The sequence below is a fragment of the Phascolarctos cinereus genome, unplaced genomic scaffold (genome assembly GCF_003287225.1).
Source record: "Phascolarctos cinereus isolate Bilbo 61053 unplaced genomic scaffold, phaCin_HiC Scaffold_2;HRSCAF=192, whole genome shotgun sequence".
NCBI classification, from domain to species: domain Eukaryota; kingdom Metazoa; phylum Chordata; class Mammalia; order Diprotodontia; family Phascolarctidae; genus Phascolarctos; species Phascolarctos cinereus.
Window position 1 is genome coordinate 368,479,903 of NW_027555625.1, and position 25,167 is coordinate 368,505,069.

Consider the following 25,167-nt stretch of genomic DNA (forward strand, 5'->3'; position numbering starts at 1 on the left):
GTGAGGTAGGGAGTGAAATTAGCACATGTCAGGTGATTTGTGCAGGGTCACAAAAAACTAAGTAGCAGAGCTTAGATTCAAACCTTGGTCTTCAGACTTTTTTTTTTCCTTATTGAGGCACTCAGGATTATGTGACTTGCCTAGGGTCACACAGCTAGTAAGTGTCTAAAGCTACATTTGAACTCAGGTCCTCCTGACTCCAGGGAGGGTGTTCTGTCTACTCTGCCACCTAGATACCCTGATCTTCAGACTTGAAATTAAGAATTCTTTCTACTATGCCATGCTGGATTTAGATGAGTACTTCTGCTATGTGCTGTTGGGTAGATGAATCAACTTGTTTTCAATTTTGTGTGGCAAGGGGCAGCTAGGTGGTGCAGTGGATAGAGCACCAGCCCTGGAGTCAGGAGGACCTGAGTTCAAATGTGGTCTCAGACCAAACACTTGACACTTACTAGCTGTGTGACCCTAGGCAAGTCACTTAACCCCAATTGCCTTACAAAAACAATTTTGTGTGGCATACTCGGAAGCCCGAGAATCAGGAGACTTGGGTTCTACTACTGGTTCCAACGCTTTATACTAGCATTATGGACATGGGCATTCACTTAACCTGAGTTTCTTATCACTGTAAAATAGTGACAATAATATTTGTCTTTCCTATATTACAGGCTAGGTAGTACAATGGATAAAGTGCTGGACCTGGAGACAGGAAGACCCAAGTTCAAATATAGTGCTGGATACTTACTGGTTTATGTGATCCTCTCTTGGCCTCAGTTTCCTCTTGTAAAAAGAGAATAATAATAGCACCTACCTTCCTGGTTGTTGAGAGGATAAAGTAAGATAATATTTGTACAATTCTTTGCAAACCTAAAAGTACTATATAAATGCTAGCTAATATTACTATTATTATAGGATATGTGAGGAAAGTTTTCTGCAACTCTTAAAATCTCATAGAAATGTGCTTGACAGTAACAGTTATTAAGTAGAGATAGTGTGGTATAGAGGAAAGAACACTGGATTTGGAATCAGAGGATTTCAGTTGAATATCAGCTCTACTATTTACCATGTTATTTTGGGCAAATTGCTTAACCTCTCTGGGACACAGTCTCCTCATATGTAAAATAAGGGGTGGGGTTGGGAAAGACCAGACCTCTAAAGTTCTTTCCTACCCAGAAGCCTTCAAAAGATAATAAGAAAATGGTCAAAATATAATTCAACTCAATTCAACAAAATTTGCTTGTTATGGCACTGTTTCAGGTGCTGAGAGTGACAGAAATAAGATGTGAATTCTGCCCTCATAGCATTTAGCATCTAGCAGGGGGACAGGACATGTATATTATTATTAAAAAAGGTAGAACAAGATAAAATCATAAGAGAGCTATAAAGTGTAATTCAAACTCATAGGAAGTACATGACATTTCTGTCTGGGAAGATTAAGGAAAGTTTCTTGATGGTGTCCTCTGAGCTGCATCTGCAAAGATGGTGAGTAGGGGCAGCTAGGTGGCGCAGCAGATAGAGCTCTGGCCTTGGAGTCAGGAGGACCTGAGTTCAAACCCAGCCTCAGACACTTGACACTTACTAGCTGGGTGACCCTGGGCAAGTCACTTAACCCCGATTGCCTCACCCCCCCCAAAAAATAATAATTTAACTTTGTTGGGGGCAGCTAGGTGGCACAATGGATAGAGCACCAGCGCTGAAGTCAGGAGGACCTGAGTTCAAATAAGGCTTTAGACACCTAATGCTTACTAGCTGTGTGGCCCTGGGCAGGTCACTTAACCCCAATTGCCTTGCAAAAAAACAACAACAAAGATTGTGAGTATTTCAGCAAGTGGAGCTGCAGAGGTAGACTTAGGAAACAGCATGAACAAAGCAACAGGGAGTAATCCAGTTTGCCTAGAGTGAGGGACTTATAGTAGGAAGTATTTTTCTAGCTTTATCTCAGATTATAAAGTCCACAAGCCAAAAAATGCAGGTAATAAGGAGACATTGAAAGATTTCCAGCAGATAATGGTCTCCCTCTCAACATTAAAGTGAGACTAGACAATTATCTTACTGTAGGCAAAAGTATGCTGTTCCTCTGGAACTGTGAGGGCTGCAACTTGCTGGGCTTCATGTTACTTATTGATTTACACTTCTGATAGGTGGAGAATGTCAACCAAGAAGTTCCTGCTGCTCATATAGGGGTCAGGAGCCTGGAATAAGGAGCAAACAAGCCAAGGTCAAGAACAAGGCATGAAAGTTGAGGAGCTGAATAGGATGGAGGCTGGATGCAGCGTCACAAGTAGAAAAGTAGGGTCAAAACCAAGAATCACATTGTCCAAGAGGGCATTAGTGAGAGACAAGCGGTGGGGTTCGGGACAGAAGGATTCCATGTCCTATAAGAATCAGGGATTTCCTTGAAGGTAAGCTCTTTGAAGGCAGGGACTGTTTCATATTTGTCTTTGTACCTAGCACAGTGTCTGACACTGATCAGGATGAAGATCCAGCAAAGGAAACTGAAAAGGAGCAGACAGACAGTAGAAGACAAATCAAAAGAGAGTACCCAGAGAGGAGGGAGTATGAATGGGAGGAGAAGGGAATCAACAAGGCCAGATGCTGCAGAGTGAACTTCTCTAAGTGAGGAACCATGGACATGTGGCTGCTCTGATATGAAAAATTTCCTTAAGGATCACAAAAAAGTCTTTTTACCTTCTGTTCAGTTGACACCAAAGTGCTTCAAAGAAGAGTTTTACAAGGTCATGCTAACTTCTGCCAGGAATTAAAATACAAGTCCTTTCAGCATAATTTAACTGTGAAAGAAAAACCCTGTACCCTGAATCATAGCCAACATCTATCAGAGGCAATTTATTTAATATACAAACATTCCTTCTTTGAGAGAGGTCCAAATGGGCAAAGTTCACTCTGCTACTATGAATTCCCTCTCACTCAAGCAAGCAATTTCCATGTATGGTTTGTAGTAATTCTAACACAAAAAGACAAAGTTCCACTGTATGATTTTATCTTGTTCTACCTTTTTTAATAATAATATACATGTCCTGCCCTCCTAGTAGATGCTAAATGCTGTGAGGGCAGAATTCACATCTTATTTCTATCACCCTCAGCACCTAAAACAGTGCCGTAACAAGCAAATTTTGTTGAATTGAGTTGAATTATATTTTGATCATTTTCTTATCTTTTGAAGGATTCTGGGTAGAATCAAAGGTATATAGTTTATGTTTAGACTAGTTTATTTAAATGGAACAATAGTAATGTTAATGCTGACATACCTTTTGAGAAAATATTTTCCTAAAACCAATCACTCTCTCTTTTTTATTCCTCTTTCATTTTGCTCAAAGGTGAATTAATTAAGAAACAGCTTTCTTTTTTTAATTAAACAAACATTTTCCCACTCTTAGATTGCCACAAGTTTCAGGGAATGAAGGTCTCTCTCTGATATTGATTAAATCTTGGCTCAAGGAAGACTGATTAAATCTGCAAGTCAAGTGAGACCAAGTCACTATCATAATATAGCTTTTTTTAATATTTTATGACACATGTGATGTCTTAATACTATTTGTTTTTGTGAACCTATGAGAATAATAATAGTGTACCTATTTAATACTCACATTTTGTAAACAGGAAACCAAAACTTGGAGAGATGGAGTGACTTTTTTAGGGCCACATTGCTAATAGTGCCAGAATTGGAAAACGAACCTTTCTTAGGCTGCTAATTCTTGATCTAATGTAATGTTTTCTTGGTAATGAATTTGTATATACATATATATGTACATATGCACACATATATATTACTTCATATATATATTTGCTATACTATTTTATATGTGTGTGTATACACACACACACACACACACACACACACATATACACATACATACATAAAGAGAGAAGTATAAAGGCACTATCTAGGACTTTTCCTTTAGTATAAAGAAGGTATATTAAGATTCTTCTTAAAAATCCCAATAGCAAAGTGTAAACAAGTTCTTTATTCAACCTGATGGGATTATTTAGGGTATTGACCATTGGATGAAGGCAAATGGTGGAACAGAAGGAACTTCTAGCAGTTGGCTGACTTACAGGATCTGCCACAAGAAAGAATAAGCTGAGAAGAGTTTGTTCTTTGCCTTTTCCCTTGTGCCTCTTGGAGAATGCAGCAAAGTTGAAAGGAAAATTCTGTCTCCTTTACTATCCTACCCTTCCCCCACACACATACACACATACCACAGTTGTAATGTTATCTTCTAGCAAAAGCCCATGACAGCAGCATCCGGTGGACAGAGTTCCACTGTGCAGTCAAAGTTGAGTTGGATCAGCAAGAGGAGTTGAGAGTCCAGCCCCTGGAGTTGAGGTCTTGCTTAGGAAATGGCAGACTGCAGAGCCATGTCTCTCTTTGATCCTAGGGGGTATGGATTTTAGTTCAATCAACCAATCGATCGATCAGTCAACATTTACTAAGCACCTGCTATGTACCAGGCACTATGCTACTTGTTGGGGATACAAAAAGAGGCAAAAGACAGTCCCTGCTGCCAAGAAACTTACAGTCTAACGAGGGAGACAACGTGCAACGTGTTCTTTCTAGGAGGGTAGGACTATATCCAGTGCCAGGATTTTAGCTTCGTCCAAAGTTGGGGATGGTGGAGATCATGGCCAAGCATCAGAACTATGTGCTCCACCCAAGAGCAAGCCAAAGGTGGTGAGTGTCCCAGCAAACACACAGTGCCTTGTCAGGAGCAGGATGAGAATATCATAAGGAAAAAGAAGGTGTCTAGCCGCTTTGGAGGCACACGTTGCCTTGGCCACATCTATCATCTACATCTATACCTCTACAATTTCCCTTACAACAAAGCAACAACTCATCCTCCATTCTCCATCCTCCATCCTCCATCCTCCATCCTCTATCCACCATCCATCCACCATCCATCACAGTGATGGTGTACTCATTTCTTTCTTGACCAATCCATTTTCTTTATATCAAACAAAACTCTGTCTCTATGATTTCCACCCACTGCTTTTTGCCCTGCTCTCTGGGGCCAAGTAGATCAAGACTAATCCATCTTCCATTTCACAGACACTTGAGCACTTGAAATAGCTATTGTGTTCCTTGTCAGTCTTCTCTAGGCCAAATATCCCTAGTTCTTTAAACCGATCTTGTTATAGAATATTCTCTGATTCTCTGCCCTTGCTGGTCATACCCCAACATGTTCTTCCTATTTTGTGATGTTAATCCTTTCATTGGCATTTTGCATTACAAAATATTCTCAGATTTTTGGAATTTAGTACTGAAAGGTACCATGGAAGTCATCTTATCCAGCCCTTTGATTGAGGAAAAGGAGGCCCTGAAGGATGGAGTCACTAACCTAAGGTCACATAGAGAGTACATGACAAATCTAAGATTCTAATTCAAGCTTTCTAGCCCCAAATTCAGGCTCTTTTCACTCTCAGCACACTGCTCAGCCCTATACAAGACTGAATCTGATCTTTTACTCCATAACAAAATTAGAATTCCAGTTTGTTATATGAAATAGCAACTGATTCAAAAAATGATTCTCTTTCTGTGAAAGATGTTGGAAATATCTGGTGAAATGCTGATTTGAACATTCCTTTGTAAAAGCAGGCTTCTTAGGGAGAAACCTGATCTCTTTGAGGCAGCAAAGTAGAGTAGGGAGAATCTTGAACTTAGATTGATGAGCTGGGTATGAGCCCTGGCTCCAATGCTTGTTAGCTTCAGGTTACTCTAAGCCTCAGTTTCTTTATCATGAAATGGGGATAATATCTGCCCTATCTACCTCCAAGGACTGTTGAGATGATGAAATTAGATAATGTATGTGAAACACTTTTTAAAAAACTGCAAGATACCATAATACAAATCACAGCCATGAACTGTTAGGCATTTTTATAATCTGAATATCTTACCCAACTCATTATGAGCTAGAATTCTTCTCCTTGGATGAACAATGTCTTTTAAACCCAAGAGCTTTGGCGCAAAGTCAGATCTCCTCATTTAACACTTTACACGGGCATAAATCTGTCATGTCTTTCTTAATTGGTCAAAGTTAGACATTTTTGACAAGGCCAGACTGTTTAATTGCTTCATCTCATGAAAAGGTTAAACTCTCTCCTGATCTCTCACACCTGTCATTCTCTGGTGTTTGCCAGTGTTTGGCAGCAGCTTGAATTACGCCTTAGCCATTGTGTATGCCTGTCATAAATCTTATCTTGAATTCTGGCCCGTTCAGCTGGTTCCCTTTTATAGCTCCTACCACGTGTAACGTAAGGCTTTATTTATTCTCTGCGATTCCTGAGTGCAGTCCTCGGATGTGGGATCATCTGGAGCAATCACTTGTAATGAGGTGCTTTCGGCTGAGTGTGCACATTTTGCTGCAACATTAATCATCATCAGCGTCGGCATCAGCTGGAGCTCCAGTGTTTATACCTCATTTATTATTCCTGATCTGCTTTATTTAATAAATGAAAATGTCTAGCTAATGGGAGGAAGTTGTGTAAATATTTCAGTGAGCACGAATAATATGAGAGGAGAATGAGCCAGCAAACACCATTTGCAGTGTAGTTACTGCCCTCATGGGCATTCATAGAACCAGTGAGTCCTGAAACCATGTTATCTGAGAATCTCGGGATTTTCGAATCTTCAAAATTCATAGGATCCCAGAAGGGCAAAGGAACATCAAAGGTCATCCAGTCTGACCCTCTACTTCTGTCATCCAGTACAGGTGTATGAAAACCCTCAGGGATGGGGTAGCCCACTCCATTGTTAGATAGCTCTTACAAAGAAACATTCATTGAGCACCTTGGGGAGATACAGTGATAGACAGATAAATAGTTTAGGCTCAGACCCTGCCTTCTAGGAAGTTGAGATATGATCGGAGCAGAGATAAGGTATGGACATGAATAATTATGATATGAGGCCAGGAATGCAATGAAGGTAAAGGAAAGTTTCAGACAAAATGTTGGAAGAAATTTAAGAAGTCAAAGATCACTTTCAGCTGGAGGAAGGTGAGAGTGAATAGAGGGTCAAAAAAAAAATTTGTGTAGGCTGCAGTACTTTGTAAGAAAGTTCTTCCTTAGGGTGAACCAGGGGTGGGCGACCTGCTGCCTTAAGGCCACATGTAGCCCTCTAGGTCCTCAAGTGCAGCCCTTTGACTGAATCTAAACTTCACAGAACAAATCCCCTTAATAAAAGGATTTGTTCTATAAAACTTGGACTCAGTCAAAAGGCTGCATCCGAGGACCTAGAAGGCCACATGTGGCCTCGAGGCTGCAGGTTCCCCACCCCTGTTAAAAATCTTCCTCACTGTAACTTCCTCCCAGCACTCCAGGTTCTACCCTCTAGGTTCAAGCAGAACCAGCCGAATCCCTCTTCCACAAGACAGAGTTTCAAGTACTTGCAGATGGTGAGCATGTAAATTTGCTATTATTCAGGTGTTATAATTCACTTAATAACCAATAAAATTTTGAAACTCACAGCACTGCTTTGCACTCAGTACTGCGTGATAAAAACAAATATGTCTCATCAATATAGGGACAAGGGAAAGAGTATTGGATTTGTCATCAAAAGATGTAAGTTTGATTCTCAGCTCTCTCTATTTCTGTGTCTGTCTGTCTCTGTCTGTGTTTCTTTCTGTCTCTGTATCTTTCTGTCTGTCTCTCACCTGGAACAAGTCATTTAACCTTTCTGGGTCTCGGTTTGCTCATCGAAAAAGTAGGGGATCATAAAAGTTGCTTTATCTACCATAAAGGGCTGTAATAAAGATTAACTGAGATAAAGGTATATAATGTGCTTTGTAATTACAAATACAGGGTGTCCCAAAAGCCATAGGGCTTCAAAAAGCTTAAAACTGCCTTAGGGCTTTTGGAATACCCTGTATATAAATATAAATATGAGCTTCTAGTTCTAGAATCATGGAATTTCAGAGCTTGAAGGAACCTTAAAGATAATTCAGGCCAACCACCTTGTTTGTTTTGTTTTTCAGTCGAGGGTGCATTAGATTTGAAGTTAGAAAAACTTGGGGCTAGAAAGGTTTAGGTGAATTACCCAAAGTCACACAGAGGCCCTAAGTGATCAGAGCCAGGACTAGAATCCAGGTTGTTGTATTCCTTGACCAGGCCTCTTTTCACTAGCTCGCAATACCAGCTTCTTCTGACACTTTTACCTAATCATTGAACTCTTGAATGGTATCTACTATTTTTTTTTCCCCTTTAGATCAGAAGAAATGAAGAGTTAATGAGCAATCAGGATCCTGTCTTACCCTGATCCAATTTATGAAGCAATATCCAGGGACAGTATTAACTTACATGTATTTTACAGTTTATAAAACCCTTTTGCATCTGCTGTTTCACACGAACCTCACAATAACTCCATGCAGGAACAGCCAGAGAGACAGGAAGGGGAAGTGACTAGAATAGAATTCTGGCAGTGGGGAGAGGGAGACAGGCTCCAATTCTGCCTCTAACAGTTATTAGCTGCGTGACCTGGGGCCAGTAACTTTATCACTTAGTTCCCTTATCTCTAAAATGAGGATAGTAATAATATATTTGTAGGATCTATCTCACAGGCTCATTATGTAGCTAAAATGTGATTGTATATCTAAAATGTTTGCAAACTTGAAGACACCATAAGAAAACACAGTAAGTGGGGGGCAGCTAGGAGGTATAGTGGATAGAACACCAGCCTTGGATTCAGGAGGACCTGAGTTCAAATCTGACCTCAGACACATAACACTTACTAGCTGTGTGACCCTGGGCAAGTCACTTTACCCCATTGCCTAGCCAAAACAAAAAAATCTTGAAAAAGAAAGAAAACACCATAAGTGATCATATAGTTATATGTATAATAATTATATAATTAATAATTATTATGATCATGCAGAGCAAGGATTATTATTCCCATTTTACTGATGAGAAAAATGGAGTACATAGAATTAAAATGATTCATCTAGGGTCATATAACTATAGTTAATTATAATCATAGTTAACATTTACATAGTGCTTTACAAAGTAGTTTATAAATATTATCTCATTTTATGCTCACAACAACTTTGGGAGGTAGGTGCTAATACTATCCCCATTTTAGAGATGAGGAAACTGAGATAGACCAAGTTTAAGTGACTTGACCAAGGTCATACAGGCAAGAAGTATCTAAATGTAGATTTGAACTCGGGTCTTCCTGTCCTAAGGACAACTAGGCGACATAGTGGATAGAGCACTGGGCCTGGATTCAGGAAGACTCATCCTTCCTCAGACACTTACTAGCCATGTGACCCTGGGCGAGTCACTTACCCATGTTTGCCTTAGTTTCCTCATCTGTAAAATGAGCTACAGAAGAAAATGGCAAACCACTCCAGTATCTTTGCCAAGAAAACCCCACAAGGAGTCATGACGTGTTAGACATAACTGAAAAAGACTAAAGAAAATCACCTTACTGATTCCAGGTTCCTGATACTCTACCGTTCAGCTGCCTCACTAGGAGTGCTCTGTTGCAGAGCTGAGATTCAAACTCATATGTCTTCTGACCTCTACTCCAGGGCTTTTCACAGCACATTGAACAGTCTCTCTTTTCACCACGCTTTGTTGTTTTTAAAATGCTCTTTTTCTCCTAGCCATTTCCCCAGGTTTCAACTTCATTAGCCAAGGTAGCTTATTCCTTTTATGGCTGAAATATGTTAGCATAGTATGAGAGACTTTTTTTTTTGGCAACGAAATATGCAGCATAGGAGAAAGAAAATGATGCTATGATAGGGTTAGGCAAGTTAGATTCACAACTGCTTTAATTTATGTGCAGATCATACTCACCTATAGTGGCTACAGTGGGCAGCCCTTCGTCCTCTTTCTTAGCCCAGCCTGCTCACTGTCCAGATCTCAGCCACTGTTGGAGGGTCCAAGAGAGAACAGAGGGAAGAGGGTGGGAGCTCTTCCCCCCAACTTTTATATTAATCCCCCTCTCTAGACTAGATGCTGATTTCCATCTAACCCCCAAATCATATCCCCATGGGAAAGAACCCAGAGCCCCCAATCCACTCTGACCCTTAGGCACTGTTTTCCCTTAATAATTGTGGCCTGATTAGTCCCTTATCCCCTCCCCCTTACCTGGTGGTGGCCACCACTCAAACCATTTGGATGGACAGGGGGTTGCCAACCACATCTTCCACAAGATGGAGGATCAGCGAGCCTTGCCTTTTGCTCTCTTTTATGTATCATCTACCCCAATTAGAATGTGAGCTCCTTGAGAGTAGGGACCATCCCACTTTCTATTTTTTATCCCAAATGTGTAACACAGTGCTTGGCACATAAGTCTTAAATGCTTTTTCATTCATTCATTCATTGGTCATAGCATTTTTCTCTTTGTTGGAAGAGATTAGGGTTAAATTAGACAATAATAATTACACTTTTAGTACTTTTAGGTCACAATAATAATTATTATTATCATTTATATAGCTTTAATATCTACGAAGTGCTTTCAATGTGTTCAGTCATTTGATCCTGACAACACTATTATTATCCCCATTTTACAAATGAGGAAACTGAGACACAGAGAGGTTAAGTTACTCAACTAGGGTCAGGTAGATAGTGTTTGAGGGTAGACTGAAATTCAGGTCTTCCTGACTTCAAGTTCTATGTGTTATCTACTGTGCCACCTCAACTGCATGTGGAAGGCAGTACAAGTATCTCCATCTTATAGATGAAGAAACGTGGCCCTAAATCAACACAGTGATATGTCCTGGGACCAGGGATGTGCTGGTGCCAACACATACCAGCTCTCTGCCAATTGTTAGATTTTTAGTATGAGCACTTATACCTTAGAAATCGGCGCTACAAATCAAGGCTTGATTCATTGTTTTTTGGATTGTCTAGCCCAGGAGTGGGGAACCTGAGACACGGCTGCACTTGTGGACCTAGACAGCCACATGTGGTCTCTAGGACACAGGTTCCCCACTCCTGGTCAGGCTTAAGAAAGTGATGGAGAAATGTTACCAAAGCAGATTAAACTTAAAAGTGTGCCATGAAGCATACTCCTGGCTGGTGTAAGCAGCAGAGTCAAAACTGTATCCCAGTGACTTTAAGCCCAGTGAGTTTTCTGTTGCATCTCAGCCGCCCTTCCCAAAATGTCAATTCCATAAGAGTAAAATGCCCATCACATGGAAACATTGCTGAAGCCTGGCTTCCAGGGATCTTGATGGTTGGTGAATTGGTAGAAAGGACACAGAAGTCCAAGGTTCTAGTCCAAGTACTTCCACTAACTTGCTAGGTAACTGTAGGTATGTGTCCCTTTTCTGAGTATATTTTCCCGTCTATAAAGTGGAGATAATCTCAGCGGTTTCTGTCTCATAGATTTGCTGTGAGAATCCATGAGGATCCAGTGAGATAACAGATGTTAAAACCTTTGAAAGATTATAAAATGCCTTGGAAATGTTTGATTCTGTTTATTATTATTGTTGTTATTGTTATTTTTGTTGTTCTTTTAATAGGAAAGAGTCAGCCTACTTGAGAAGATAACCAAGGAGCATGAACAGTACAAGGCAAATGTGGACCAATTTCACCTGTGGCTAAATGGGGTGATGGAAAAAGTGAATGCCTCCCTAGGAAGAAGATGCAACATGTCTGCCAAGCACCAGCTCAAAACTTTACAGGTAATTTCACATATTGCTTCTCTTTGGACTGAAGGTTTTGCTAAGGAATATTAATGTTGTTCCTGCTCAGACTGTCCTGACTCAAGGAAGAATAGGGAATACTCCATGGCAGTCAGAATAGCATCGCCATCCTCTATTCTGGCAAGCCTTGTGTAACAAGCATTCATTAATCACCTACTATATGCCAGGCACTGTTCTAAATGCTGAGAATACAAAGGAAATTTCATCAGATGTGCAAAATAAATGTGTGGTTGTTTATGGAGGGAGAGTACTAGTAATTGGGGTGATCAGCAAAGACGGCATTTAGAAGGTTGTGAATCTTGAAGGAAATAGCAGGCTTAATGAGGTGGAGGAGAGGAGGGAGTACATCTAGAAATACAAGGCACTGGGTTGGCTATTGAGGGGTATCACCTCAAGGTTCATCAGCCTCCTTCTATGTATATAAAGAAGTGCTGGGAAAATAAACAAATAAAACAAAACCAAACCAGTCACTTCTCTCAAGGAGCTCACAATCTGATGTGTCCTTCTAAAAAGGAATGTGGCCTAGAGACATATCAGAGATTGATGGGAAGTGAGCCATCAGCTGCATAATTGCAATTATTCAAATCACATACCATTGCTTAGGATTTGGGCCTCATGTTCCAAGGTAAGCAAAGTGGGACAGAGCAGAGTTCTGGACTGGCAGTCAGGAGACTTGGGCATGAATCCTGGGTCTGACGCCTATTAAAAGTGTGAACTGAGGCAAGTCACTGAGCCTCACAGAATCTCAGAGATGTTCTAATTGAACCTTCATGTGATCTAGAATTCCTTCTACAGCTTACTCACAAGTGGTCATCTAGCCTTTACTTGAAAATTTTCAATGAGGGGAGAAAACCTAATAACCACCTTCCTAGGCAACCCATTCCATTTTGGAAAAACTGTGTAAAGTTTTTGCTTTATATCATGATTTTTCATTTGTTGATTCAGTCATTCATTCGTTCAAGCCTAAATCTGTCCTTCTATGACTTTTTTTTTTTTGCTCTTTTTGGTGAGGCAAACGGGGTTAAGTGACTTGCCCAGGGTCACACAGCTAGTGTCAAGTGTCTGAAGTCAGATTTGAACTCAGGTCCTCCTGACTCCAAGGCCAGAGCTCTATTCACTGCACCACCTAGCTGCCCTCCTATGACTTCTTTTAATGGGTTCCAGCTCTGCCCTCCAAGGCTCCATAGAACAATTTCAATCCATGTTCAGCATGAGAACCTTACAAACACTTGAGGGCAACTGTTGTGTGCTCTAGCCCCAGGTTTTCTTTTCTGCAGACAAAACATTTTTAATTCCTTTTCTTGGTCCTTTGATAATATGGTATATAGTCATTTTATCAGTCCCCTTCACCCTTCTTGTGGATGCTTCCCCAGCTTATCAATGTCCTTCCTAAGATGTGGAATGTAGAATTAGAAACATCCCACAGATGTGGTCTGACCAGATTCAAATATGGCAGGACTATTCACTTTGTTCCTTCTTGAACACGTCTTTTTAATGCAGCCTGGGATAGCATTACCTATTTGAGTTTCATTTTACACTACTGACTTAATTTGAGCCTGCGGTTCACTAAAGCACACAGAATTAGTTCATAGGAACTATTGGTCCAGAAGCGTTTCCCTTCTCTTCATTTGTGAAGTTGATGCTTTGAACCTAAATTCATTATATTTCACCTTCAGTTAATCAATTGACAAGCATTCATTAGGTGCCTATTATATGCCTGGCATTGGGGGTACAAAGATAAAAACAAAACAGACTTACCCTCAAGCAGCTTATGTTCTATCAGGGGATCTAGCAAGCACATATATAAACATATACAAAATAAATATATGGTAGATTATGGAGGGAGAGCACTAGCAATTGGGGGTGATCAGGAAAGACATCATTCAGAGGGTAGAGCTTGAGCTGAATCTTGAAAGAAATAAATTTTATGAGGTAAAGGAGAAGAAATGAGTTTCAGTCATGTAATTATTGTAATACATTGGGCATCAAGGGGTATATAAAGAGTTGAAGATTACAGTGTGATTGTGGAAGTAAGACTTACGCACATAAGTAGTTAACTTATAAGATGTGCCACATCTTCTTCCTCCAGCCCCTGATCTGTAAAGCCTCATGGAGAAGGTAGGCAGTAATCTGGGTGGGGAAGGATGGGTTTGTATATTTTGGCAATACAGCTTCAGAGTAAATACACGGTCCACATAGGGAAGTGGAAAACTGGTAAAATTACTTGAGTTTAAACCAGTATAAATATTTATAAGCTGGGCCAAAAGGCAGATTTGTTTTGCTTATTTGTTGGCATAGGTTATTCAATGCCTGTTTTTGAGCAATTAGGAACATTTGAAAACTTGATTGTTTGGGCTTTTAAAGCCTTTCATAACCTGGGTCATTTCAACTCACCCTCACCTCCACACATACTGCACTGCAGTGACAATGGCCTGTCCACTGTTCCTCCAACAGGACACCCTGTCTTCCAACTTTGAGCACTTTCACTAGTTCTCCCCCATACCTGGAATTCTCTGCCTCTTGGCTCCTGGCTTCCTTCAAGGCTTAGCTAAAGTCCCACTTTGTACAAACCATTTCAGATTTCCCCTTAATGCTAGTCCTTTTTTCTTTGGGTTTATCTCCTGGGCACGTCACTTAACCTCTGTCTGCCTCAGTTTCCTCAACTATCAAATGAGGATAACAATAGCACCTACCTCCTAGAGCTGTTGTGAGGATCAATTGAGATAATCGTAAAAGCACTTGGCACAACTGCCTGGCACATAATAGGTGCTGTATAAATGCTTATTCCCTTCCCACTTCCCTCATCCTGTAGGTCTCATTGATACATAGCTGTTTGCGTGTTGTTTTCTCCATTAGACTGTGAATTCCTTGAAAGCAGAAACTGTCTTATCTTTCTTTGTTTCCCCAGTGTTTAGTAGGCACTTAATAAACAGTTATCCATTGACCACTCATGGGAGGTAGTTTGCTGTAGTGAAAGAGCACCGTGCTAGAGGTCAGGGTCACTGCTAGGCTCTTGTACTGGCTCTGCCATTAACCAGTTCTGTGATCTCAGGTCCTTCATCTGTCAAACAAAATAGTTAAGCACATAGTTGGAGCTTCATTAATGCTTGTTTAGGCTAGCTGATCTCCAAGTCCCTTCTAACTCTGATAGTTTTTTCTTCATCCCCATCCTTGGCCTTTCTTTCGCATTTGATTCTGTTGCTCACCCCACTATTCCTGGATGCTCTCCTTTCTTGACTTTCATGACAGTGCTTTCTCCTGGTCCTCCTTCTTCCTGTATGTTCTTATACAGTATGTGAACTTGTCTCCTGCATCAGCATTTAAGTTCCTTGAGAGTAGCAATTGTTTCATTCTTTGTGTTTGCATCCCTAGGCCTAGCACAATGCTTAGCACATAGTAGTATGTGCTTAACCAAAGCTTTAGTTGGTTTGGTAACTCACCACCTCTCACCTGGACTATGGCAAGAGATTCCTCATTGTACTACTAGATTCTAGCTCAAAATCATTTTCCACGTAACTGCCAAAATAATCTTCCTAATGCATCTACATCATCCTCCTGATGAAGAGCCTTGGATATATCCCTTTATTGATGGCCTCTAGGCTAAAACCCAAAATCCTCAGCTTGGCATTTAGAGCCCTTAATAATCTGGCTTCTGTCTACATTTCTAGGATTGTTGCATATCACTCCCCTTCCTGTACTTTACATTCCAGCCAAATTGTCCTATTTGATCTTCCTAAGATTCAATATGTCATCTCCTATTTCTCTGCCTTAGCATAGTCATTTTCTTATGCTTGGAATGTGCTCCCTAGAATCCTCAGCCTCCTGCAAGGATAAACTTTTGTGCCACTGCTCACAGAAAGGTTTTCCTGATATTTCTGATTCTTAGTGTGTTCTCCGTCTTCAAATTATCATGCGTATACTTTTAATAATAATAGCATTTATGTAGCACCTACTATGTGTCACACACAATTATCTCATTTGATCCTCACAACAATCCTGGAAAGTAAGTGCTATTATTATCCCCATTTTACAGTTGAAGAAACTGAGGCAGAGAGAGGTTAAGTGACTTGTTCAGGGTTCACACAGCTAGTAAGTGTCAGAGACTGGATTTGAACTGAGGTCTACCTGACTCCCAGCCCAGCATTCTGTACGATGAGCCTGTTAGTTGCCTCCTGTCTATTAGGGTATTATATTTTCGCGGTACAATGTAGGTTCACTGAGGAGAGAAACTATTTCTCTTTGTTGTTTTTTTTTTAAATTCCCAGTGCCTTGCACATAGTAGGTGCTATTAAATTCTTATTAGATTTGATTGAATAGGATTTTGGGTTTGTCATTCTGTTATTCTATACCCTCCTAGCTCTAACATGTTGTGAGTATATTTGATAAGAAGAATGAAAATACCTTGGAGTTAGATGGAAAAAGAAAAAAAAAACCTCTGGAAATATGGTTAATACTTTTCCTCTTATTTCTAATCAAGTCTCTCCAATCTCCTTTGCCCTCAGAACTTTGCTAAAGATTTTCAGAATGGTGAGAAGTCATTAAAGAAGCTTGAGGATCAGTCTGCCGGGGTTATCCAGAACACCTCTCCTATGGGAGGGGAGAAGATTACCAATGAGCTTGAAGAGCTAAGAAAAGCCCTAGAAAAGCTGAAACTTTTTTGCAAGGAGGAAGAGGAGAGAAGCCTGAAGACACTGAAATCAGAGGGGGCCTATGAGACGCAGGCCAAACAGCTGGAAGCGGAGGTCAGAAGATTTAGGAAGGAGCTACAGAGGCTAGCCGAGGACCTGGAACCTGGGGAGAAGGCAAGAGATGAAGCAGAGTTGATAGAGCACTGGAGAACTTACTCTGTAAGTTGCCTTTAGTTAAATGTTGAATATGATCTGTCCAGACAAGTTAAATCGGCTGTGGGGATTCCCTCGTTTGTTATGGGTATGCCTCAGGTTAGCAAATTAGACTAAATATAGTTTGGAAGCAATACTGGTTATGGAGTCTGAAGACCCATGTTCAATCCCAGTGCTACTGCTTATTCACCAGTGTAAGTCAAGTCAGCGAGTCGGTTCATCTTTCTTTGGCCTCAGTTTCCTTATCTGTAAAATGAGGAGGTTAGATTAGATAATTCCTAAGGTCCCATCTATCCAGTGATAGTAAAGCCTTGCCAAAAATAAAAATAGTTTAAAAGGATGTGGTGTTATCCACATCATTTTTCAAGTTATTCAATACTTATTAGTCCATTACTAAGTTATTCATTACATATTACTCAATTAACATTTTTATTGAGTACTTACTGAACACAAGTGAGATTCAAAAAACGTACCAGAGAGATCTTTTGCCCTTGAGGGTCTATGGCAGAGGTTCTTTACCTTTTTAATGTCACGGATCCCTTTGGTGGTCAGGTGAAGCCAGGGGTATGCTGGTAAATGTTTAATAGCCGGCTTCCTGGGGGGGAAATATATACTCACAGGAGATACTTTTAAGTTTAATCCACTTTATTAATCTTTTCTCCAACACTTTCTTAAGGCTTGACAATCAACAAAACAGTAAATCGAGTCCTGATTTGTAGCATTTACTAATTTCCAACGTGTAAATGCTCTCACTGAAAATTTAACAATTGGCTCTCCTGAATTGGGTTGAGCTGGTTATAGTAGATCCTTGGGGGAAGCTCACCAATCCCTTCTCAGAATATCTGTTGTTTATGTTTATAATTGAAAGAAATGCTAAGTTCTAGTTAGAAGTTAGTGAAAATAAAAAATATATTTTTTCCCCATCCAATTTCGCAGACCTCCTGAAATCTATCCATGGATGCCTTGGGAGTTTGTGGCCCCAAGATCCAGAACCCCTGGCCCACAGGCTAGAAGCTATATGATAGACCAAAAGAAAACAAAGTGAACCACAATGCTGGGCTGGATTCTAGTCCAGCTCTACCCACTCCCTGCACCTCTACATGACCGTGGCAAGTCACCTCACGTCTCTAGGCCTCAATATCTTTATCTGTAAAATAAGATTGTTGGGCTAGATGGTCTCTAAGGGCCCTTTCCAGGCCTAATTTCACTACTGTGCTCTTTTTCATGGGAGGCCAGTGAATTTTCCAAAAATGAGCTTTTCATTAAACTCTTTGCAAAAGAGTTGGCAAACTAAGTGATTACTTCGATTTTATATGTGGGAAAAATGAAGGGAAGAGAGGCTTCCTGATAATGAGATAATGATAGAAGAGGCAATACTGATGAGGTATTCAAAGATTTACTACTCCTCACAGTCTCACTCTTAGTGGTGGAACATGGAGCATGCTTCCTGTTGTTGCAGTTGGGGAGAGATTGCTGGTCGAGGTTGTAATCCCAACTTCCTGCTCAAAGGAGTAGCAAACAAGATGTAAGATCTACAAAGAGCTATATAAACCAAGGAGCAATTTTCAGACTATCTTCATGTGAGACAAAAAACACAGACAACTGTTACTCTTTTCCACTCTAGTATTTTGAGAGAAGATTTTAGACAAAGAGGCATTAGACTCATAATTCTATAGAATTTAAAACTGGGAAATGCCTTAGAGATCATCTAGTCTAACTCTCTAATTTTACAGAAGAGGAAACTAAGGCCCAGAGAGATTAAGTGACATGCCCAGGTTATATAGCAATAGCATCGATTGACTCCTATTCTAATGCTTTTTTCCTTAACTTCCGAGGTAAGAGACCTCTATTCCAGTCCCAACACTTCTACTAAGTATTCAAATGGCCTCAAGGAAGTTCTTGCATTTTTCTGAGCCTTAATTTCCTCCTCTGTTGAATAGAAATAATAACCCTTTCCCTGCCCAAGTCACAGGACAGTTGTAAAAGTCATATGAGATAACAAAAGTCAGTGTTTTAAAATAAATATTACTAAGGGCTGTGGTGAGGAAAGCCTTTTGACTGTGAAGTTTATGCCTCCCCCACAATTCCTACCCCCTTTACACTTATTGATTATAAAATGTAAGCTATATAATTCTTATTATTCAGAAACTGCTCTAAAGTTGTATCTGAGCAAAAATAAAGCAAAGACTGCTATCCTGGCTCATCCTTTCCCTCCCAGATATATTTGGCAGGTGTGAATATGGGACTCAAGAAAGAGGCATTGACAAGTTATTTAATCTCTCTGGGCCTCAGGGATGCCCATCTGTAAATATGAGGAGATTGGACTATATGGTCTCTGAGTTCACATCCATCTCTAGAGCTGTCGTCCAATGGGCTCATGAAAACAATGTACTGAGGAGTGGGAGACTGTGACCTACTATTGCCAACACCAGCCAAAGCAAGAATGCTTGAAGTTGAAGTAAAAAATGCCCTTCTCACCATAGTCAGGAAATGACTCTTTGGAAAATTAACAGTCCTTGGGACCCTTCCCTGGAGCTCTTACCGCACAGGTTTTGGTGAAGCCCAGATGAGATAATGTACGGAAAACAGTTTACGAATCTTGTGCATTTCCCTGACTAGCGAAAATTTGTTGAGAATAATTTATTTTAATGTTCTCTAGAGTGCGTTTGGAATTTGACTTGACTGTTGTTTGTGTGATTAAGGCCACCAGATCAGCTCTGGCAGCAGAAGAACCCAAGGCTGAAAGACTGAAGTCTCAACTTAAGGAGCTTGTCCTATTTAACCATGATTTGCAGCCCCTTTCAGACAGTGTTGTGACTACCATGCAAGAGTTCCAAAGGTATTTAGAACTGGTGATCTTTTTGAGAATGAATAGATTTGGCTCCTCTTTCTTGTTCTCAAAACTTTCAATGGTTGATCTACCAGGTAAAATTAAAATTCCTTTGTTTAGCATTGAAGGTCCTCTATAATCTTGTACCAGCCACTCATTTCATATTTTCTGCCTTTATTTCACACTACTCCCCTCTATATTTCATTCTATACTCAAGCCAAATTCACCATTTACCATCCCCATACATGCTCTATATTTTTCTACCTCAGTATCTTTTACTCACTCTGTTCTTTTTGCCTGGAATGCCATGCTAGACTCTGTTGTGTCCCTACCCATCTTATCATCAAATGACATCTCTAAGTATCCCTTCTCAATGCACTTATTGTGTGATATCTCTTATTATCTGTCTGTGTGTCCCGTGTTTCTACTATTCTGTAAGCTCCATGTGATCAGAGACTATCTATGTTATGTTTCACAGTGTTCTGCACAAAATAGGTACCTGATGAATCTCTATTAAATAAAATGAAATCAGGGAGATGAATGGTCACCTAAAACCAAATCTTTAGATAGCCTCTTATATTCCTTTTTACTTTTCACCTCCAAAAACTGTGTTGCTAACTTTTAATACAGGTCGTGTTAACAACTGCAATTCATCCATTCACTTATCAGACACAGCCTATAGACTTGGATTTTGCTTCTTAAGACACGTTCTCCTCATCTGTCATTTCCCCTAAGCCTCAGAATGTAATTTAGTCAGTATTTCCCCTTAGTGTTGCTATAGTGGTAGATAAAGGAATTATAAGCTTTGAAACCCGCATAAAACTTTCTAACTGATCATAGCACCTGAGTGGAAGTACAATATCTGGTATTTCTGTAGTGCTTTAATTGACAAGACTTGTGAAATAGAGCAAATATTGTACCCATTTTACAGATATAAAAACCGAGGCTCAAAGAGTTAAATAGTTTGTACAAGGTCATACAGCTGGCATCTGGGTTGGGACTAGAACCCATGTTTCCATCGCCTTTGATCTTTACAATGAACTTTACAATGAACTGGCTTCCTCAAGCCAGCTTCCTTTGGTAGTTTCTGGGATTGCAGCAAAAATGTGAGACTGCCCATAGATTGAAAACTTCAGCTTTTGAATTCAAAGATTTAGACTACTTTGGAGTTGTGGCTATATGAAAATGAAATGAGACAATGAGCTTCCTGCTTCAGCCCATCCCTTTCAAGTGTCTTGTAGTCATGTCCTTTCGATGGACTGAGGATGAAGGATAAAGGATACGTAAGTAGAATGAGGAATAACACTAACCATGGAAACAATGCAAGTGAAATGGATTGCCTGAGTGAGTGGTGAGTTCCCCATCACCAGAGGTGCTTAATGGATGGCTGCTTGCCAGGGAGGGTGTAGAAGGGACAGAGTTAAATTAGATAAACTCTGAGGTCCCATCCAACTTTTTGACTCTATGATTCTAAAAGAGGAGAGCCAGCAGATATTTGTAATATTCTGTAGCATTCTTATCCTCAAGGTTTAAATTTCATTAGAATTGAGAGATTACAGAATCATATTGTATCAGAGCTAGAAAGGACCTCAGGGGTCAGTTATTCCAGACAATTAACTAAACAGACCTCAGTAAGTGATGGTTTAGAATCTATTAAAACCATTCTAATGATAGGGAATTTCATATCACCCAAGATAGCCCAGCATCCTTTTGGATGGCTCTCACCATACAAGTTTTTCCTTATTTGGAGCTCAAATATGTCTGTACAGCTTCTTTCAACTGATCTTGGTTCTGGCCACTAGACCACTCAGAAAAAGTCTCATTCTTCTTCTGCATTTTTATACACCTCTTTCTGAAGCTCTGTTAGTGCAGATATCTAGGAGATAGGTTTCTCCTCTTCCCTTCAGTTCAATAGAAGAGAAAACCTGCATCTCTCCCTTGCTCCTCTCACCCACCACCTCAGAGTTCTACTCTAGTCCTTTAGTCTTCTAACCCAGTAAGGTACAACCTAAAATCACATATACACAATGAATTACAGAATCTTAAAAGTATATACATTAGAACTTGAAAGAAGTAACTTTAGTTTCCTTAGCTGTGAAGTGATGGGGTAGCACTAGAAAATAATGATAACCAACATTTCTATAGAACTTTTAAGTTTTACAAACCACTTTTTACAATAGCCCTGAGTAGGAGGTCGTACAAGTGTTATCTTCATTTTATAGGTGAGGAAACCGAAACCTAGTGAGATTAAGTGACTAGCCCATGATCATACAGCTGATCAATCAGTGAAGGAGTAGAAGAGTCTGGCCTCAAACCCAATCCTTCTGACTCCAAGCCTAGTGTCCTTTTTATCATATCTCCCTGCCTTTATCTATCTATCTATCTATCTATCTATCTATCTATCTATCTATCTATCTATCTATCTATCTGTCTGTCTGTCTGTCTGTCTGTCTGTCTGTCTGTCTGTCTGTCTGTCTGTCTATCTATCTATCTATCTATCTATCTATCTATCTATCTATCTATCTACTAGGCAATAGGGTTAAGTGACTTGCCCAGGGTCACACAGCTAGTAAGTGTTATGTGTCTAAGGCTGGATTTGAACTCTGGTCCTCCTGAATCCAGAGCTGAGCTCTATCTACTGTGCCACCTAGCTGCCCCTCCCTGCCTCTATTTAGAACTGAATGATATTCACATTTGGAATTTTTATGGATTTTCAGCACACAAACTTCAGATGCAAACATTAAATGTAGAAACTGACTCAGCCTTTCTCCTACCTCTGATCTCTCAAACTGTTCAACATCCCCTATTAATCTTGCCTCTGTAATTCCCTGCTACTCATGCTCCAGTATGGTATATCGGAACCTAACAGAGCAGATTTGTGGCCCTGTACTGCACTAATGGGCTAGTCTTAGAACCCAGAAGCCTCCTTGCATATATTGTACAGACATATTTGAGCTCCATATAAGGGAAAACTTGTATGGTGAGAGCCATCCAAAAGGATGCTGGGCTATCTTGGGTGATATGAAATTCCCTATAGTGTAAAGGAAAAGGTACTGGCTCAGGAGTAAGGAAACCAGGGTTCAAACCCAGGTACAAACTCTTATGATAGAGAGTTCCTTAACTCTCTGAATTTGTTTCCCCATCTAAAAACAGGGATAATTATATTTTCATAATATCTCTCACAGGAGAACTGTGATGAAACTATTTTGTAAATCTTAAAGCTCTATGGAAATGTGATGATAATTACATAGGTAGTGACCTTAGACAAATCTTTGACCCATGATAAATCTGGCCATTAGTTTCATCACTAAAATAATGTATTTGAACTTAGTATCTCTAAGAGTCCATGTAACTCTAATATTCTATGATTCTAAGGTTATAAAGTCATAGATTCAGATTTGGAAAGGATCTCATAAACCATCTTGTCCAACTTTCTCATTTTGCTGATCAGGAAACTGAATCCCAGGGAGGTTAAATGGCTTGATTTGTAAGGTTATGTAGGTAGTAAATATCAGTGGTGGTATTTGAGCCCAGGTCCTTTGACTATGCCCATTCCATTGAACTATGACACTTCCTTCTTCTAGCTCCAATATTCTTTGATTCTTTTCTGTGAGTTTTGATGGTTAAAGGTCCAAGTTTAAGACTGGAGATGTATATTCTGTCTAAGCCAACTTGCTTGGCAGAGATCTTAGCCAGAGATGATCCCAGGTTCCCAAAGGCTGTGCCAGGGAAGCACATGTTCTAACTTGTTGAAAATACTTCAAACATGGGTCTGGTCACTATCCATATGCTTATCATCTGAGAATCAACCTAGGTAGTCTCTGAAAAGCTCATTTCCAAAGCTGACTAGAAAGGGACAAATTTTTTGACCACGTGATTCACTAAGACCATCGCCTAAGACACAGAAGAATTGTAGCCTGCAAAAATCAAGGCAATTCCCACACCTGTGATGTCACATATCCTTGCAGTATTAAAGTTTTTGAAGTTTGGCTTGATCAGATTCTTCCCCCACATCTATTTTCTACTCCACTCCCCTCCAGAAAAATAATAAAATTTTTTAAATATAAAATTCATAGAAACCATGAAATCCCACTTCACAGGGTTATGGAAAGCCCAAAGGAAAAGTAAGAAAGGCACTAAAGTACTGGTGTCTAAAAAATGGTGTGTTTTCCTTTTTAGTTATCTGTTAGCATAGAAAACTTCACAGCTGTCTTTTAGCCAAGTTTGCAGTAATTTCTTGGACATAAACTGTATTTTCATGGTATACTCCATCTTTCATATTCTGTGGATGATGACACTGCTTGTTGGGAGATAAGTGAATCGTATATACATATATATATACATATATATATATATACGTATATATACATATATATACGTATATATACATATATATATGTATATATATATATACACGTATATATACATATATATATATATACATATATATATATATATATATATATATATATATATATATATATATATATATCATTGTCTGAGAGCTCATATGCCAGCTAAATAGGATTTTCAGTATCTCGCAAAATTCATAGACTATTGACCTTAGACTTCATTGAATACATAGAAATCATAGAATATTGTCCGCTTAGTTAAATGGAATCTCCATGAGGACAGAAACTAATTTTTTTTGTCTTTGCATTCCCAATGCCTAACATATTAGCCTTTAATCAGTTTGCTGAATTGAATTGAATGTAAAATGTTAGAGTTGAAAAGGACTATAGAGATCATCCTTTCCAGTCCAATGTTGTCATTTTAAAGAGAAAGAAACTGAGGCTTGGAGAAGAGGGCTATTTTTAGTGCTGCAGAGTTCTGACTACTACCCCCTCTTTTCTGAATACATATGAGCATAATAAATTCTGTTTAGCTCCTCATTTGAATTCTTTCTGAATCTTTATGTTCAAAGTGTGTTCCTTGTAAACAACATATTGTTGGATTCTGCTTTATAATTTACTATGCTACCCTCTTCCTCTTTATTAATGAGACCAATCCACTTTGTTATGCTTAATTGTGTATTTTCCTTTATTATATTTTCTTAACATTTTTTGCATCTTTGCCATCCTCCCCTCTTTATCAATAATAAGATGGTAGTGACAGAGGAGTGTGATTAACATTAATAATCTATAATTAGAGTAATCTATAATCTGCTTCCATACCTCTACCCTTTCCCCCTTTTCTTCACCCATAGCCTAATCACTGGTTCTTATGTTTTATTTCTTTCCTTTTAATACCCCCTTGTTAATACATTTTCTTTTTATAATTTTTTGGGGGGGCTAGGCAATAGGGTTAAGTGACTTGCCCAGGGTCACACAGCTAGTAAGTGTCAAGTGTCTGAGGTCAGATTTGAACTCAGGTCCTATTGACTCCTGGTGCTCTATCCACTGTGCCACCTACCTGCCCCAGTTAATATATTTTCAAAAACTGAAATTTGTTTTACTTGTTACTATTCCCTCCTCTATTCTACCTTCCTTAAATCCCACTCTTCCTGTTTCCCTGTTTCTCTGTTAAGCTTGATGCATTTCTATACCAAATTATGTGTGTGTGTGTGTGTGTGTGTGTGTGTGTGTGTGTGCGTGTGTGTGTGTAGGGGTGTTTATGGGTGTGTTTGTATGTGGTGCAATTTATAGATTCAACTTTCCTTTGTCTGATTCAGATAAGAGTGAGGTTCATGTGATGTCCACTTCTCCAACCCTTTTCTTCATGATTGTATACTCTTTGCACATACCAAAATTATGAGAAATAATATATTGTACCCCTTTCTTCTTCCTTTATATACTAGTAATTCCTTTCTTCTTTCTTTTTACTTTCCTTACTTAAGACT

The 25,167-nt window shown here is 39.5% G+C and overlaps 1 protein-coding gene across 1 annotated transcript in view; it reads left to right on the top strand.

Annotated features, from left to right (window-relative positions):
• Positions 1-25,167, top strand: part of SYNE3 (spectrin repeat containing nuclear envelope family member 3) — a 191,368-nt gene that overhangs the window by 87,873 nt on the left and 78,328 nt on the right. The window contains 3 exon segments of the mRNA XM_078150426.1: positions 11,475-11,636; positions 16,160-16,504; positions 19,201-19,337. Of these exon segments, the coding sequence (XP_078006552.1) occupies positions 11,475-11,636; positions 16,160-16,504; positions 19,201-19,337 (644 nt within the window).